General features: G+C 39.5%; 1 protein-coding gene across 2 annotated transcripts in view; it reads left to right on the top strand.

Annotated features, from left to right (window-relative positions):
- The window catches only part of itgb1 (integrin subunit beta 1), a 32,654-nt gene that overhangs the window by 10,246 nt on the left and 5,162 nt on the right, over positions 1 to 17,246 (top strand). For both annotated transcript variants that reach the window (XM_023326472.1, XM_005798461.2), the window contains exons 2-13: positions 8,857 to 8,920; positions 9,196 to 9,281; positions 9,722 to 9,941; positions 10,033 to 10,203; positions 11,935 to 12,173; positions 12,431 to 12,586; positions 12,677 to 12,772; positions 13,562 to 13,651; positions 13,896 to 14,036; positions 14,519 to 14,721; positions 14,821 to 15,059; positions 16,110 to 16,332. In XM_023326472.1, coding sequence (XP_023182240.1) covers positions 8,857 to 8,920; positions 9,196 to 9,281; positions 9,722 to 9,941; positions 10,033 to 10,203; positions 11,935 to 12,173; positions 12,431 to 12,586; positions 12,677 to 12,772; positions 13,562 to 13,651; positions 13,896 to 14,036; positions 14,519 to 14,721; positions 14,821 to 15,059; positions 16,110 to 16,332 — 1,928 coding nt within the window. The remainder of the gene's footprint in view (positions 1 to 8,856; positions 8,921 to 9,195; positions 9,282 to 9,721; positions 9,942 to 10,032; positions 10,204 to 11,934; positions 12,174 to 12,430; positions 12,587 to 12,676; positions 12,773 to 13,561; positions 13,652 to 13,895; positions 14,037 to 14,518; positions 14,722 to 14,820; positions 15,060 to 16,109; positions 16,333 to 17,246) is intronic.

A 17,246-nucleotide genomic window follows, 5' to 3' on the forward strand; every position in this document is an offset into this window, starting at 1 on the left:
TTTGGTTCTATAACTTATGTTTATCAAAATCTCAGCAGATGTTTCGAACAAAGAACTTTGTGGTTCAAACCATACTTCTACATGCAAAGTACTTTTTCCAAACACTTCCAGAATGATCTACTAAGACAATTCTGGAAGACGGTCCTAGCGTGTTGTCTTGTATCTCACCTCATATGGAATCACAGGGAGCTGCCATGCTAATGTATGCTAGCTAACAAAAAACTGGGCATGCAGTTTATCTTTTACATGTCACCGTTACAGCAACACCCAGAAGATATTTTTATGCCTGTCTTTCTCTTATTAGAATATTGTTTTAAAAAAGCTGAAATGACAGTTTCGCAATTTAATTTGGTTTCTAGATTTGAGATCAGCACATGTGGGGGTGCCGCCTCTCTCTTCTCTCTACATTTTCTCATTTCTCCTGTTTCCCCTGAATCACACGGAGGTTGTCCTGCTCTGTATGTTTTAGACACAAATACAAATCAACCTCAGCTAAGCTGAAATGTTTACAAGTAAAGAGTATCACGCTCATTCAGCCACAAACCTGGTTGTGTTTTATTGGGATTGCATGTGATTAACAAACTAAATTGTAAAAATATTGAAGTTTCACATTGATATTTGTGGTAATTATTTCAATAAGATTAGAAAATATATTGCAAAGTTTTATACAGGCACTTTATCTATTTTAACATGTTCAAAAATTCTTTAGAAAGGCTTAAACTTAAGTTGCTGAAACCAGTTAAACCTGTCAAGATAGAAATTGCAACTCTTATGATTTATGCTACGTTCACACAGCAGCTCTTAATGAATTGGGAAGTTCATGCAGTAATAAAAAAAGTCAGATACGTAGAGCAAGGGCCTTATGGGTTTGGCCTGCTGTGTGAATGTAGCCCCAGCTCCAAGTGGTTTCTGAAACACATTAATGGAAAGAAACACATAATCAATTGACTTGTTGAATTTATAAAGTTGTAAACAAATATGCCGCAAAGAACAAGCCTCATTGTTGTGGCTTGTTGGGGTAATCTCCTGAAATATCAAGGATAGGATTAACCTTTTGATGTATAGACCTGTATACTCTTCATGCTTTGTTTTCCTGCTTCAGCTCACTGAGCATTAACAAACAGGTAATTACCAGGTTTCTACTGGTCGTTGTCGCTCACTGAGGAGACTTATTCCTTTAAAAGACCTGAATCTAATGATACCAACTTGCCGTCACTCGCCAGTTTTAACTCCGCTTTTTTTTTTTCCTTCAGTATAGTAAAAGAGTTTCTTCTGTTTTGTATCAAACTGTAATCCTCAGATTATTCCTAAATGCTGCAATGAACCAACGGAGTTAAGCCATCATCACGTCTCATTAGGGCTGCTTTTCACACAGATTCTTTCAGGGATGAGAGGGCAGTGAGTGTGGGTGTTTGGACTATCAAAGTCTGCGTCATGGTCCCTGGGGGCAGCCTGATGCATTCCTATTGTGTGGTAAGAGAAGGCCCTCTGGATCGGATCGTGGTGGGAAGCCAGACAAGGGGGGTGGGGAGGCGGAGTTGGACACAGACGAGCTCTGTTTGGTATTCTTCTTTAACACTCCTGCGCTTGTACATCTCAGAGTTTAAGCATGTTGCTCATTGGGCGCTGCCGAAGTTACGCGGAGGGATGGGGGCCACTAGTTTAGCTCCGCTTGTAAGTGGAGGAACGGGGTCGCGGGGGAGAGCGTGAACTATTGTGTGGCCAATACCAGGGGGTAGGAGGAGAGCAGTGGAATAGCTGAACAGATCCCCAAAACGTCTTTAATTGAAACCACAGAACACTGGCGGTGTATTAATCATGTTACTGAAGACTGTCGGGCCTCTTTAGGTTTCTTTTTTCTTTAAATTAAAATAAACTTGTTCACCTACATGGAAAGCAATGGCTTAGGCAAAAAAAAAAAGTATTTTCTCAGGCGTCAAGGCTGCCATTTCTCCTACCGAGCTGTGTGCCGCCCTTTTCTTGTTTTCCTTCTCCTCCATCCTGTCCTTTCACACCCATTCTCAGGAAGGGAAGCACCGGTTCCCTCACTGCCCCCTCCCAGCCATGACCAGTTCTTTAGCGCTGCTGCATTTGCTTTAACTGCTTACTTCCTGATACTACTAGTCATTAATCACTGTAGTGCTACTGAGGTCAGCTCTTCTGAGAATTTGGCAGTATGGTTTAAGTTAGAAGGGAGTCGGTCCTGCCGTGTTGCTGTGTGTGATTCAGTTCAGGGCCGTCTCCTGACGATGTTTGAATTAGTCATATGCTGGTTTAAGTGACACATTAATACAACAACTGGATCTGTCAGTAAGGTGTTGGACGTTTTCTTTCTCAAGCTTCAAAAAATATTATTCATGAGGATGTAAATTATTGAGCTCATTTTAATTTATCATCAGATTATTCAATGAATTGCTTATTCCAACAGACTTGGCTGCAAAGCAACATTGCAATCAACTAATCCACCAGGTAGCACTTTTTTCAAAGACGTTTGTCGTCTTTTTTAAAACACACAGTAGCTGCGTTTTCATTACTATTGTGCACAAATCTTTGCCTATTGTTCTTCTGTTGCAAAAACACAATTGCGCACAATTTTGCAATTGAAGTGTTTCCATTAAATAAGAAATTAAACTAAAATCCCACGTGAATGAGCTGGTTCATGTGATAAGTCATTAAAAATTCATGGCAAGACGAATGGAAACAGCTACAGATATATTGTATAGATATATAATTCAGCCATGGTGCCGGCGCTCATCGTCTTTCAGCCTTATTCAGGCACTGGATAAGACAGGATAAGGGAGTAGCCGCTCCCGTATCCTTGGGAACAGCTCCGTATGCAGCATCTGTGGAAATTTGTGATTTTCTAGAAGAGTCGTGGATTCAACATGTTTGAACGACAGAAACATTTTATTGAAAAATGCAAGTTTTGTCATAATTGCCTTGTTTCCATTAAGCAAATTTATTACCGTAATTTCTACTTGTATAATATTCTGGTCAACAGAAACACAGCTACTGATGCTGAGAAGAGACCAACTTTCTTCACTCGCTATCACAAAGAGTGTTCCTATTATCTCGACCTGATGGAGCACATTTGACTTCCCAGTCAGTACGTTTCTGGTTATTGTCTGGCAAGCGGAAACCCATATCTCTGCAAATTGTATTCATAGTGGACGTACAGAACCAGCATGACGGGTCACTATCACGGTCAAGCAGTGTTCAACATCTCAGGAATGCCTGAGAACCTTTGCCCCCGTTAGACACGCATCACAATTATCTGCCATGTTCCAGCCTCTCCTGCCAAGTGACAGATCCGTGTGAAGTCCATAAAAAGCCGAGCTGCCTTTAGTCACAGCTCAGGTGTGTGTGGGTGCGTGTGTGTATGTGTTGCTATCTCAGTGAAAGAATGACAAGGACAGCTAAATAAACTTTTAACAGCCAGTGCTGAGCTGCCCTCGCTCTACTAAAGGAGCTGTCTGCAACTTCTATGTCGTCTGGCTCTCTCAGGTTTCTTCTACATTTGAGTTCTGTGGTTGCTCTGCTGGGCCCCTCCCTCTCACTTCCACACATTTGTTTTTTGTTACATCTTTTGGCTCATGAATATTTAAGTTGTTTGTAGATTTCAGCCCTCATAAATCTTGAGTATTGCTGGATGATGGAAGAGTATGTGGTATTCTTGGCTCTTTCAAAATGATATGTTCGGTTTCTAAACTGTGTAGGTTTTTTTGGATTTAGTCACATTGACATTCAGCTTTGGGTGTTTTGGATGAGCAGGGTAACTTTTTTTATTCTGCATATTATGAAAATTAGGGCTGCATGGTTTTTCTTTTTTATCACTTTACCAATATTTTTTAAGTTTACAGCTCCAAACCTTGTCTGCACTGTAGCGTTTTTGTTTTTGGCTCGGTTTGGAAATTGTTGTTTTCCACGGGGTCACTGACAGTATTCTGTGAGACCAAGCGGGACTGCTGGGAATCTGGGTACCCTCAGAGGAGACTGCTCTTCCTTTGTGGAAATCTGCTGGGAAGAAAAGACAGCAAGGCTAATGATGCCTACTTAGTCCCTCCATTTTGTGGTTTCGTCAACATGAACCAGTCAGAAACTCGAGGGTGGGCTATATATATTATTTTGGGGGGCTTTGGACTGTATTATTATTTATATTTGGACAGATTAAGCAACGTAAGAGTGATAATCAAGTTTACACAACTGTTCTGTGTATAAGAAATGAATACACTTGAGTATTATAAGTGTTTTTGTCTATGTTCCTATTTAGAGTTATATAAATTTAATGGTTTACTCAGGATTTCCCCTGGAAAACCTGCTAATTCCAGTGGTAGGGGCATTAGTACAGTCCACCAGTGGCCCATTCTGTTTTTATGTTGAAAAGTCTTAAAAGTAAAAAAAAAAAAATTGGAGGCAAGTTAAGCCTGGTGGCCTACCAGGCTTATAATACACTGGCAGAAACACTGTTTATTGTTGGTCAATAGGAATAGTTTTCTTTTTATTATTATTTTGACTACCATGAGACTCTCTTGATATGATAAACTAAAATCAGAATCAGAATACTCTATTAATTCCAGGGAGAAATTCTGCTGTTGTAGACAATAATCTGAGTACACATCCAAAAAAAAACCCCAGATATGAAACAGAAATTTGATAAGGCGCTCCAAACACATTCAGACATAGAAACAGCTGTGTTAAATTAAAACAAACAAAAACCTTTTTTAACCCTATTTTAAGGTGACATAAGCACTAAAAACACTTAGCACAAGTGACTCTTTGTTGTCACAGAAAAGAGTTGTATATTTAAATCACTACATGTAGGAAATATCTAATTGCTTTTATTAAAAAAAAGCACAAAAATTACAATAATTCTTGTCATTGCTAAATAACCCACTCATATTGTTTATTCCATTTATTTGTCCATATTTATTTTATATTTGCTAACTTGGAGCTTTTGTGGAGTTTAGAGTTTATCACAGACTCTGATTGGGTAGATTTGCTGGTTAATTCGTCAGACTGTTATAGCTATTTGCCTAATTCACATCAAACTTTTTAAGCGCAATGACTTGAAAGATAATTTTGGAACTGGTAAGCAAGTCAAATGTAACACTTGAAGACGAGCTTTAGAGACGGTGCATCGTTCTGCTCTTTCCCTGTTCTGTAGCTCTCTGACTCCAGCTCTAAGTTTTATATTTTTAACCAACATTCCTCTAAATGCCGTGAGCCTGAAGACACTTGACTCCCAGCTTGAGTTTTATAGGCCTAGTTTGCATCTGAATGGATTCTTCAGAACGCCAAACTGGAAGTGAAAACAGAACCGGAGCTACGGCGCAAAGAAAATAGCTGAATGTTTTTGTAGTTGCTGGAATGCTGTGCGGAATTGATCATTTTGAAGTGTGGTCTCTCTGGAAATAGTAGTTTATTCTCCTTAACGTGGACCACACTCTTTGTGTAAACCTCTCTCTCTACGTCTCTGTTTTAACAGAAGGTTCTCAAGTTATATAAAATCCGTATTTTTATTGTAGTGTCACATTGTCAGTCATTGGTTATATATTTTCTTTCTTATTATTCTTTTTAACTTTAAATGGAAACACAGGCATACACAGGCAAATCCATGAGACCCAGGCACAGCACTGGAGATCTGAGCCATCTGATCTAATCTGGGGGGCTGCAGACAGGCTGTCTGCTCTTCTGTGTCTATTTAAATGAACACCCCCCCACACCCCCACACCCCATCACATAGGCATACAGGAATGCACTGGTCAACACCACACACACTTACTGTCAGAACCTCTTTTCCCAACAGTGTAAGGCAATGTAATTTTATAATCCAGCCCCTATAAAAGACCAGAAGCAGCTGGTAGTTAGAAGAAATCAACACAAAAAAAGTTCCTGTTCCTTTATCTCTGTCTTTCTGGATTTAATTTGAACCTCATGCTTTGATATCCAGTGTCGAATACAGGAGCTTCTCTGTGGAATGGATCTCTTTGAGATTTTGATTATTGCTCAAGCAGAATATTGGCTTCACATTCCAGCTATTATTTAACTGCAGTATTTTTTTTAAGCTCCTGCTAGCCTGTGTAATAAAAGCTAAACTTACACCACTGGTGTGTCTCGAGGTCGTAATATTTCCTGTTCTGTTTGTCTCTGTTGCGCAGCTTTCATTACATTAGCATGGCTAACGTAGTTGTAGCATCACCAAAGCGACACAGTTTGTTACCCGATGACCTTAAGCTTCGGTGCAGTTGTTCTGTGAAGCTCTCAGAAATTTGTTAAAGAGCATTTGCAGAGAAACAATCAGGAAAAATTGGCAGCTGGATGGATGATGTCCCTTCTGTTGCCAACTCATACTAGGGTAGGTGTACCCACAAAAAAATTAGCTTGGCACTACAGGGACTCCGGACGTATTACTATTCTTGATTGTAATACAGCAGAATTACCTAGTATTGTATTGATAGTTTCTTCGGTCTTAAATTTCATTCAAATTTAAAGGTCTTAAATTTGATTTGCTGAAACCTGCAGATACCGTGCTAGGAGATCTGCTACGAGTCACAGTTCATGTGGGATAATCTGATGGCAGTAGTCAATAGCGCATCACTTGTACGCAAGAATACTGCTGAAAGAAAGCCAAAAACAAAAACGTCATGCAACAGCAATAATATGTTTGAGTGAGACCAAATCAGAACTTTGGCTGACGAGCAAAATGCTGAGTGTGGCAGAAAACCGAAACACAACATCCCCATTGTGAAACAGGCAGAGGACTGTGGCAGAGTTTATTTTAAAGCAGAACCACAACCCTAAACATACAACCAAAACTGCAACAGAATGATTAAGCTTAAAGAAGATTCATAAACTAGGATGGCCGCCATCGACATCTAGATCTAAATCCAATTGGAAATCTGTGGCAAGGCTGGAAAGCTGTTACCCTAAATCCAATTTGACTGAGACTGAGCTATTTTTGCAAACATCATTTGGTAAAGATTTAAGTCTAGATGCAAAAAACTACTGAGAAAGTACAGCTAAAGACTTGCAGTTGTATTTGCAGTGAAAGGTGGCGTGACAAATTACAGACCTGGATCGGTTGAGTAGAAACGTATGCAGAGATGCTGAAAACCATCCATCCTTGTCCTTTCAGTTCACATTGTTGGCCTCTGTAACACTCACAGTTTTACCACATCCACCTTTTGTTCCAGGAAACAAATAAGTTATTCCTGCACCTTCCAAACGCCACAATCATCTGCGGTGAAGTTTAGGAAAAAGATGTTCATCTCCAAAACACAAACTGTTAAAATGTTAGGGCTTTCTTTAGGACAGCTGGAAGTGATTTAAGTACAGTGACAGTCTTCAAATACCTCAGAGATAACACTGTAAGAGAGCGCCGCCTTCCTACTTTGGTTTGCACCTGTAAACAAGCCCTTTTGTTCCCGTCTACTTAAACATTTGTTTTAAGTGAGGAAAGTTGATGTATTATTTAAGATAAAAATGATCTCAGATCGCAAGTGTGAGTTAATTTGATTATATATTTCTTTCCAAAGAGTTTTTATTTCCATTTTCTTTGGTTCTGATCACTATCGAGGCCAGATGACTCGAGGAATTCCGACTCCTGGTCAACCAGTAATCATCCTGGGTAGTATTTATTAGCAATATATCAACATTTTCTTACCGAAGAGAAGACTATTAGTAGGTTATAGACAATAAACAGTAGAAATAAAAGATTAAATGTGCTTTGAGACACCCAGCAACGCTGTACATGTCTCAAATCAACCTTTCCTTGCAGGAGAAGGACCTGCAGTTGCCGCATCCATTAGTGAGCCCTGAGCTCTGCATTAGGATTAGACCGAGATGCGTCGATACTTTTCCGGCCAAAAGGCCTGCGGGATCAATGAACACGACAGCGGAGGGGTGGGACTCCAAGGAGACGATGCTATTTACAGTAATGGGGGAAATCTGGGGAGGAGTGGCGGCCTGCTCTTTGTGTGGATACATGTTTGTGTGCGAAAGTGGTCTGAATTTAATTAGCCGTCTGTTCCTCAGTGACCGCTAGAGAGAAGCCAAGCAACTGTCTCTGGGTAATTTACGACCTCCAATTACAGGCAGGCCATTTACAGTTGCAGCCCGTTACCCCGAGCAGATCCGTCTGCACTGCTGCGGTCGGCTTCGTTCGGCTGGGTGGTGTTGCGCATGCAAACATTAAGACCATCAAGCAGATAGCCCAATCAATTGGAACTTAAACACGGTTACCACTAAGGTGCTTTTCCTTATCCTCTTTTTGGGCTGCAATTAATGCATATTTTAGTAATCGATTATTCGGACGATTAATCGATTAACCAGATTTAAAAATTGGCACATTCTCAAGATTTTTAATTTACTTTAGCTTATTTGATGGAATATTAGAAATGCATCAAAAGATGCAAATAAACAAATGAGTCGGTTCCTTTTTTTAAATGAGGAAATAGACTTTTTTTTTGTCCTAAAGTGCAACAACGCAGCATTCCTTTAGTGAACACTTGATCATATGCATCAAAAGAACCAATTAAATACTTCAGCCCTTTCTGCTTAACTGATTAATAATTATATAGCAAAAGGTGCTTAATATGAGATTTATTTTTTTTAGAGAATTTGAACCAGGTGTAGATAAAAACGAGCCACAGACAAACGTTTTTATCTCAATTGCAAAATGTATACATTGTTGTGTATTTTTGGCTTCTTTACTGCTGTAAGTATTCTGCTATTTCATCAAACTGCTTTTTGCTGGAATAATTGTCAGATCATTGATTACTTGACACTTATTTCAAAAAAATGTATTCATCACAATTAATGGTTTCAGCCCTAATGTGTTTTCTTGTGTGTTTTCAGATGGATCTGAAGCTGATCTTCATTGCATTTATAGGACTCTTTTACTGCTGTAACTCTCAGAAAGGTAAAATTGGTTTTTATTATTTTTCTAATATGAAGCTAAAACCTTCTTCTTCACATGATTTCATTTTGCTGGTTGCTAGCATGTTTAGTGAATGGCCATAACAAGAGAGGCGTTTAATGAACTCGTAGAAGAAGCTGTTGTGCTGTAGCGTCCTGGAATAAGATGGAACATTATGAGCCTTCAATCAGAAATGTATGAAGTTTCTGTCGCAGAGCCGCTCTGTAGCGCTGCTCCCTCTGACTCTGACCACTCCTCTCTCTTTGTTTTCCATCTAGAGGGGAACGAGTGCATCAACAAAAATGCCAAACACTGTGGAGAGTGCATCCAGACTGGAGCCAAATGTGGCTGGTGTACAGACCCGGTGTGTAACTCAGAGCTACACTTACTGCAGACTAATGCACAGGGGTTCAATCGTGTGTTTCTGTTCTATAGAATGCTCCGCTTTACATAAGCATCTGTCTTCCAACTGGTCTCAAAGTTCTACCATTTCTGATTGGAAACAACACATGGCTTATTCTTTTGCATTTTAAGCAAATCAAACGGGACAGTAAATTTAAAAAAACTAAATGAATAATAATAATAACAAATGAAAAGGAAACCATTAAAACAGTGAGATTGTAAATAAAAGGATGATCAAGTAATGTGATGTTAAATTAATACTATTGAAAATTATAAATATTCTACATGAACAAGCTGTTTATTAATTTATCCATTTATTGCCAATCCGTCCAACAGACCCTGACTGAAGCACCTCAAAATGTTAATCCGGTCATAAATGATCTCTGTGCTGCCTCTCTTCAGGACTTCCTGAAACAGGGCGAGACCGTGTCAAGCCGGTGTGACGAGCTGCAGTCTCTGATAAAACGGGGCTGCAACAAGACATTGATCGAGAACCCGCTGGGGAAACGGAAGATTCTCAAGAACAAGCCGGTGACCGATCGGAGCAAAGCCGGAGGGAACTTGAGACCAGAGGACATCACTCAGGTCCAGCCCCAAAAAGTCAGCCTCACCCTCCGATCTGGTGCGTAAACATCGACTTCACATCTGGTCCAGCTATGTAGATCAGTCACTTTGTAATTTTGACAATTCTTGTCCGTTATAATTATATAAAGGTGAGCCGCAGTCCTTTGAGCTGAAGTTTAAGCGTGCAGAAGATTACCCCATCGACCTGTACTACTTGATGGACCTGTCCTTCTCCATGAAGGACGATCTGGAGAACGTAAAGAACCTGGGGACCAGTCTGATGTATGAGATGTCGAAGATTACTTCTGACTTCAAGATAGGTCAGGAAATCTCATTAGTTCAAGTCTCTTATTGTTGTTTATAGTTTATGAAACTGGGAATGGATTGTGCTTGGACATTTTACTGCTTGTCTACCTCACAGCTTTACAAAGTATGACTTTTCTTTGTATCACCTTCATCATTTTAGCTTTTAGCTTCTCTGCCCTCTCATTGGAAAGCTTTGCAACCTGAAGAGAAACAAACTACAGAAATTCTGTCAATAGTGCCTGTTTTTAAAATCTGTTTTCACATTTTATTTTATTATTGACGCAACTACTGACAAGCTTGTATAAAATTCATTTTAAGTGGTAATAAACAGGGGGATTTAACCCATTTATTCCTCAGCAAACCTACGTTTATGTATGCCTCTTGTTCTAAATCTATACAATAGCCAGATTCTGCTTTTGAAATTGGTTCAACAAGAATCTCTCCATGCTGACACAGTTTGACCTCATATAGCCAAGACATTATGCACTTATTTTGGGGAGAGCCTAGTCATATGTATTTATAGTCATGTAAAACAGAGTCAGAGACATTCTCAAGAATACAACTCCTTGTGTTAGGCAGAAAAAAAATAGTCTGCTAAGAGTTTGTGGGGATTTTGGTGAAAAATCCCCACATATGATTTTAAATGTGTTCAAAATCATAGCACACTTTGGCACAGATGCACCGCTATCAGGCTTTTACTGGATAAGTGTTTCGAATTTTGTTCTTCTACAATTACAAGTGGCTACAGTTAGGCTTGCCACAAAAACAGGTCAATAAATTGTCCCAGAATTTATTTGATAAAAAATAATATTGTCATTTTGAGACTATAGTCAAGAAATATAATGGTAAGGACATAGTGATGCAAGTACATCCTCTCAAAAACTTTCATTTCTAACAAACACTAACACTGGAACACAATGACATTTTGAATCTTTAAAGTAAATAAACAAAACAACTGAACCAACAAATAAAATGTACACTTAAGTCTCACTAAGCAAATTTGCCCTTGAAAAATAGGCCAAATCGCCAGATTGAAGCTGTTTGTCAGCCATGATTTGGTAGAAAGAGAAAAACAATCAGTCATTCAAATGGAAATTATCAAAGTCATTTCAATTTATCTTGTGATTAATTGATTTATTGCTTATTTTATCTATCTGTACCTGCCTACAGTTTATTTTTATGGATAAATATGATGACCCATTTACAGCTTTTATTAACACCTTGCTGATACTTCAAAGAGTTCACACTGGCTGCCTTTCCATTGACCATATAATTGCATAATTTGACATTTTGAAAATAAATTCACTTAATGGAAACATGCAATTTCGCAACAAAACTTGTTTTTCTATTGAAAACGGATGTTGCCACTGGCGCAAACCACAAAGAAGATGATGACAGGAAGTAGTTGGAGGATGATGGCGCAGCATGTTTAACAACTTATTTCATGAATAAGTTTATTCACGAGTGGTTTTCAATCTTATTTAATGGAAACACCGCAATGTCAATTTTTAAAATAATTTTATTTTCCGACATTACCAGAAGAATACTGACAAAGTTTTATGCACATTTGTAATGGAGACGCAGCTCGTGTCAGGCACTGACGCAAAATATTCCCAAATGTTGGAATAGAACATTTGTTCTATTCCACCGTCTGGATGCAGTTTTAGAGCATTAACCTTTCACCAAAACACGGATACATCTATTTTACCTGTAGTTTAACTGTGATTTTTTTTTTTTCTTCGAAGGATTTGGCTCCTTTGTGGAGAAGACAGTCATGCCTTACATCAGCACCACTCCGGCCAAGCTGCTGAATCCATGCACAGGCGACCAGAACTGCACCAGCCCGTTCAGCTACAAGAACGTGCTGCCGCTGACTGACAAAGGCTCCACGTTCAACAGACTGGTGGGGGAGCAGCAGATCTCGGGGAACCTGGACTCCCCCGAGGGTGGCTTCGACGCCATCATGCAAGTGGCCGTGTGTGGGGTAAGCCACTGTTCACCGACATCAGCATGAGGTTCTGGATTTGAGGGTAATTTTCCCACCGTTCGCGCTGCTTTCTCACAGCTATGACTCACCAGATGTATCTAGCAACGTTTATAGGGCGGAGATATTTTATGAGTCTTCTATTTTTGGATGCGAATCAAGCTCTCGTGTTTCTTTTTAAGCTGCTCGTTTACAACTCTGCTTCCAGAGATTTGAGGTGATTGCAGATTGGTATTTCTGTTCATTCTTTTCTACAGGAACAGATCGGCTGGAGGAACGTAACCCGCCTACTGGTGTTTTCCACTGACGCCGGATTCCACTTTGCCGGCGATGGCAAGCTGGGTGGCATTGTGCTGCCCAACGACGGGAAATGCCACTTAGAGAACAACGTCTACACCATGAGCCACTACTATGTAGGGAATGTCTGCTGTTTTGGCTGGTCTGGCAGCATCGAAGGCTTCCTGTGACATGAAGGTAACCTAGTCTCTCTTTTGTCTTTTCAGGACTACCCCTCAATCGCTCACCTGGTTCAGAAGCTGAGTGACAACAACATTCAGACTATTTTTGCCGTCACAGAAGAGTTCCAGCCCGTTTACCAGGTTAGCACACGTTAGCCTTTTTTTTCCTCCTCTACAGCTTTTGTCAGAATCATAATGAAATTTTAGCCTCAAACTTCTGCCATAAGTTAGCAACAGTGTACAGCTTCAGTACATCGGTGCATTTGGACTGCAAAAATATGTAGAGATTTTAGCAATTGATTACTCTGTTGAACATTCTGACGATTAATTGGATAAAGAAAATTGACAAATTCTGCAGATTTTTTATTTAACCACTTGTGCTTTTTTTATACAATACTACAGTTACTTTTTTGAGTAAGAAAATGAAAATTGTATGACGTAGCATTCAGTTAGTGTATGCTTGAATACTTGTAGCAAAAGTTACATCTGCAGCTAAATAAATACTGTCTACTAATCTGTTGATTTTGTGTTTTTTTTTATAAATGGCCCATTTTTATAAAACCACTTTTGTTAACCATTTAAGACGGGTAACAAAAGATGCTTTATTGAGGAGCTTTTTTCTTACAGAACTCAAACCAGGTGAAGCTAAAAATGCCATTTGAGGAGTTTTTGGTAGAATATGTACATATTTGTACAGTTTTGGCTTCATTACTGCTCTGACTGTTTTGCTCTTTCACCAAATGGCCTGTTTTGATCCTTTATACTATACAGTTAGCAATTAATTGATTACTAAATTGGTTGACAGTTATTTCAGTCATCGATGAATCATGATTAATCATTTCAGCCTTGGTAGAGGTTGGTTTTAAGGACAGGAAAACGAGAGTTTTTTTGTTAAATGCTGTTCTTAGTATTTCCTCTTTCTCTCTGCAGGAACTGAAAAATCTGATACCAAAGTCTGCAGTAGGCACGCTGTCTGCCAACTCCAGCAACGTCATCAACCTCATCATAGATGCTTACAATGTAAGTACATTCTTCGGGATTTTAAGTACAACTCAAATCCAGTCGAACTGATCACATTATCATTTGCTCAAATGAGCGACAGGAACGTTGTGCAGCATTCTGAGTTAAGGTGTGTCTGCATTCCTTCTTAATCTGCAGCTAATGCTTTGTTTATTCTCCGCTGTCTAAACCAAGCTTCCAGATGGCATTCCAGTGAATAAGCTATGCTGTCTTATCTTTTGTGTTTTTTGTTTTTTTTTGACAGGCTCTTTCTTCTGAAGTGATTCTGGAGAACACCAAAGTTTCAAACAACGTGACAATCGAGTACACGTCTCACTGTAAGAACGGAGTAATCAATAAGGGCGAAAATGGAAGGAAGTGCTCCAATATCTCCATCGGAGATGAGGTGGGATGTGGAAGATGATGTTTTCATGTTACAGATATCGTAGTCTTTCATTGGACAAGGGTGGCATTGTCATTTGATTAGAAAAAGATTAATTCTACAATGTTGAACATGCATGGTGCAGTAAGCAAAAATAAAACTAGCTATAGTAGTTTTATTTGAGAGTCTTTTTCAATCACAAACCTTTTGATCCTTTTCAATGCATTTACAGCATTTCTTTTATAATGGTCTTCTATTGTCTGTTGTATGATGCGTTAATATTTTCTGAACAAGTTGTTGTTGAGAATGAGAATTTGTTCAACTTACCTGGTTTAATAAAGATTTTTCAGCTTTTTTAAGACTCTTTCTTTCAGGCATTAAACTGCAGTCCTTTCAAGAAGAAGAAGATGCATATTAAGATTAAGATTCCCCAAGCATGTCAGTTAGGATTTCTAGTGGCACCAGCAGCTTTTCAGTGAATAAGCATTCCTCCTGTGTTCCTTCAGGTCCATTTTAACATCAGCATCACCTCTAAAGGTTGTCCAAACAAAACCAATCCTGAGATTATCAAGATAAAGCCCCTGGGATTCACAGAGGAGGTGGAGATTATCCTCCACTTCATCTGCGAGTGCGACTGCCACAGCGAAGCCATCAACAACAGCCAGGTCTGCAGCAACGGGAACGGGACGTACGAGTGCGGAGCCTGCAGGTACGAATCCCTCCAACACCTCTTTTTTTTGTCATAATTGCCCTTCTGGTTATCTAAAGAAACCCCATTCGCTTGGTGACCCTTAACCCTCCGCTTCAGGTGCAAAGATGGTCGCGTGGGCCGGGAGTGCGAGTGCAGCAGCAACGAAGTGTCCACGGAGGACATGGACCGGACCTGCCGCAAGGACAACGGCACCGACATCTGCAGCAACAACGGGGAATGCGTGTGCGGCACCTGCGAGTGCAAGCCGAGGGAGAACCCGGAGGAGAGGTACAGCGGGCAGTTCTGCGAGTGTGACAACTTCAACTGCGACCGCTCTGGAAACAAGCTCTGTGGAGGTGAGTCTGTGGAGAGGATGCGTTCGTAGTCTTAAGGGTCACGCCAAGTCATTTTCCTGTGAACGAGTGGAACACTTGAAACCTGGAAACTGGACTGAAAGTTAAGCAGAAAAAGAACCGAAACTTGACCAAAAATATCTTTTTTGCTCTTTTCTAATAGTTTGATGCAGCCATTGCCACACCATCCCAGTATTCAGCATTGTTATTAGTAATATTAGTATAACATTATATGATTTTATAGGTTACAACTTACCTGCTCTCAAATAAAATAAACAAATAATATTTTCTTGAAGAAAACGATTAAAGGATCTCATAAACACAACTCATTCGGGTTGCATGTTTTCTGTTTTGTTGGTCTTGAAAAATAGGTCACTTTGAAAGGGCTTGTTGGCAAATTTATTCTATCAGTGTCTGAAAACTTAAAAAAATAAAGACAAGTAGTTTTTTCTACCTAGCATTTTCCATTTTCTACTTGGTAAAAGTCTCCATTCGCATCAGCCGCCTTTACTGGGGCCCAAATTTGTACAATTCCTGAATAGCATCAAAGGTTTCAAAAACTCTCCTTAAAAAAAGCAGTTCCTATCGTCACTTTTATCGTTATCACGGTAATACCACAAAATATTGAGACAAAACTTTTAAGTCCATATCACCCATTCCTGCTTTGGACAGCTCTGGTTTAAAATATCTTTTATTTAAAATTCTAAAATCTAGCTTTACAGTAACTTCCTTCTTAAAGTCACTGCCAGGCATTGCCTCTGATCCCTAAATATAAATAAATAATGACAGCTCATTTCTAAACAAAAAGTTTAGAAAAAAAAAACCTTTCGAGTTCCATTCTCTTCATATTCAAGTACTTAAAGAGAAGTGAAAATAGTCTGAAACCGGTATAAAATGGAGTTAAAAAGTCTTAATTGGTGAAACCTCAGAATCAGTGGATTATCGCAGAATTATTGTTTTATTTATAGCGATAATGTTGTAAGAAATATGACCATAATGCATCTTACTGAGACGAGCTCCGTCGTTCTTCCCTCCGTTCTCTCTGCTGTTCAGGACACGGGCGCTGCGAGTGCAGGAAGTGCATCTGTGACCCCATGTGGAACGGAACTGCCTGCGACTGTTCCCTGGACGAGAGCACGTGTTTGGCCAGCAACAAGCAGATCTGCAACGGCAGGGGACGCTGCGATTGCGGCATCTGCAAGTGCGACGACCCCAAATTCCAGGGCCCGACGTGCGAAACGTGTCCCACCTGTCCTTCAGTCTGCGCTGAACACAAGTAAGGAATGACTTTGTGTGGAATAAAAACCACCTTTAAGTTTCTGTGTTCACAACCGAATCCATCCACAAAGTCAAGAATTCTGAATTCTGTTTTTGGTCTATCAGAATTCCTCCTTAAAAGTAGGGATGCACCAATCCACTGTTTTCCCTTCCGATACGATACAAATATCTGAGATTAAGTATCGGCCGATACTGATCCGATACAGAGAAACAGCGCCGAGTTGACTTAAAACGCTTCTATTTTTTTAAACACAGACACAAATGTACTGAATTACAACCTTATTTCATAACGTTGCACTAGTACAGCACACTTACTTACACCAAAATACAAATACAGCAAAATGAGACTAATTTGATCAATCGGGATTAGGATTGCAATTAGGAGTATTACAGCTAATGCAAAGTAAATAATAAAGAATCTGAAACTGACAAAAACTATAGATTGACTATTTTGGTTAAAAATGTAAACCAACCTTCTTTCAAATGGTTCAGAAAGCGCAATTAGGAATTCTAAATATAAAGTAAAACAAAAAATAAAACATGACGTCGCTCAGAGCACAAAGCATAGAATTAGACTGCATAGATCTGCCCTTATGGATCAGCGCATTGCCACGGATACCCAATCTAGACTTTTTTTCAATATCAGGACCAATACAGATATTAATATTAGATGATGGGTGCATCTGTACTTTAAAGCACAAAACTTTTACAAAGAAATTCCCTGAGTTTAGAATGTAGAGTAGAGAGGGCCCTGCGGAGGACAGTGAAGGGAACGGAAACATTAACTGGAACGCCAGATATAATTCAGCGACACCTTGTTTGCAAAGCTACAATACAGGTTATCATCAAAGGAGATTTTATTCCTTTGTTAAAGCAGTTTGCCTTCCTTTCCCAGAAAGATTCTGTACAATC

This window comes from Xiphophorus maculatus, chromosome 21 (genome assembly GCF_002775205.1).
Source record: "Xiphophorus maculatus strain JP 163 A chromosome 21, X_maculatus-5.0-male, whole genome shotgun sequence".
NCBI lineage: Eukaryota > Metazoa > Chordata > Actinopteri > Cyprinodontiformes > Poeciliidae > Xiphophorus > Xiphophorus maculatus.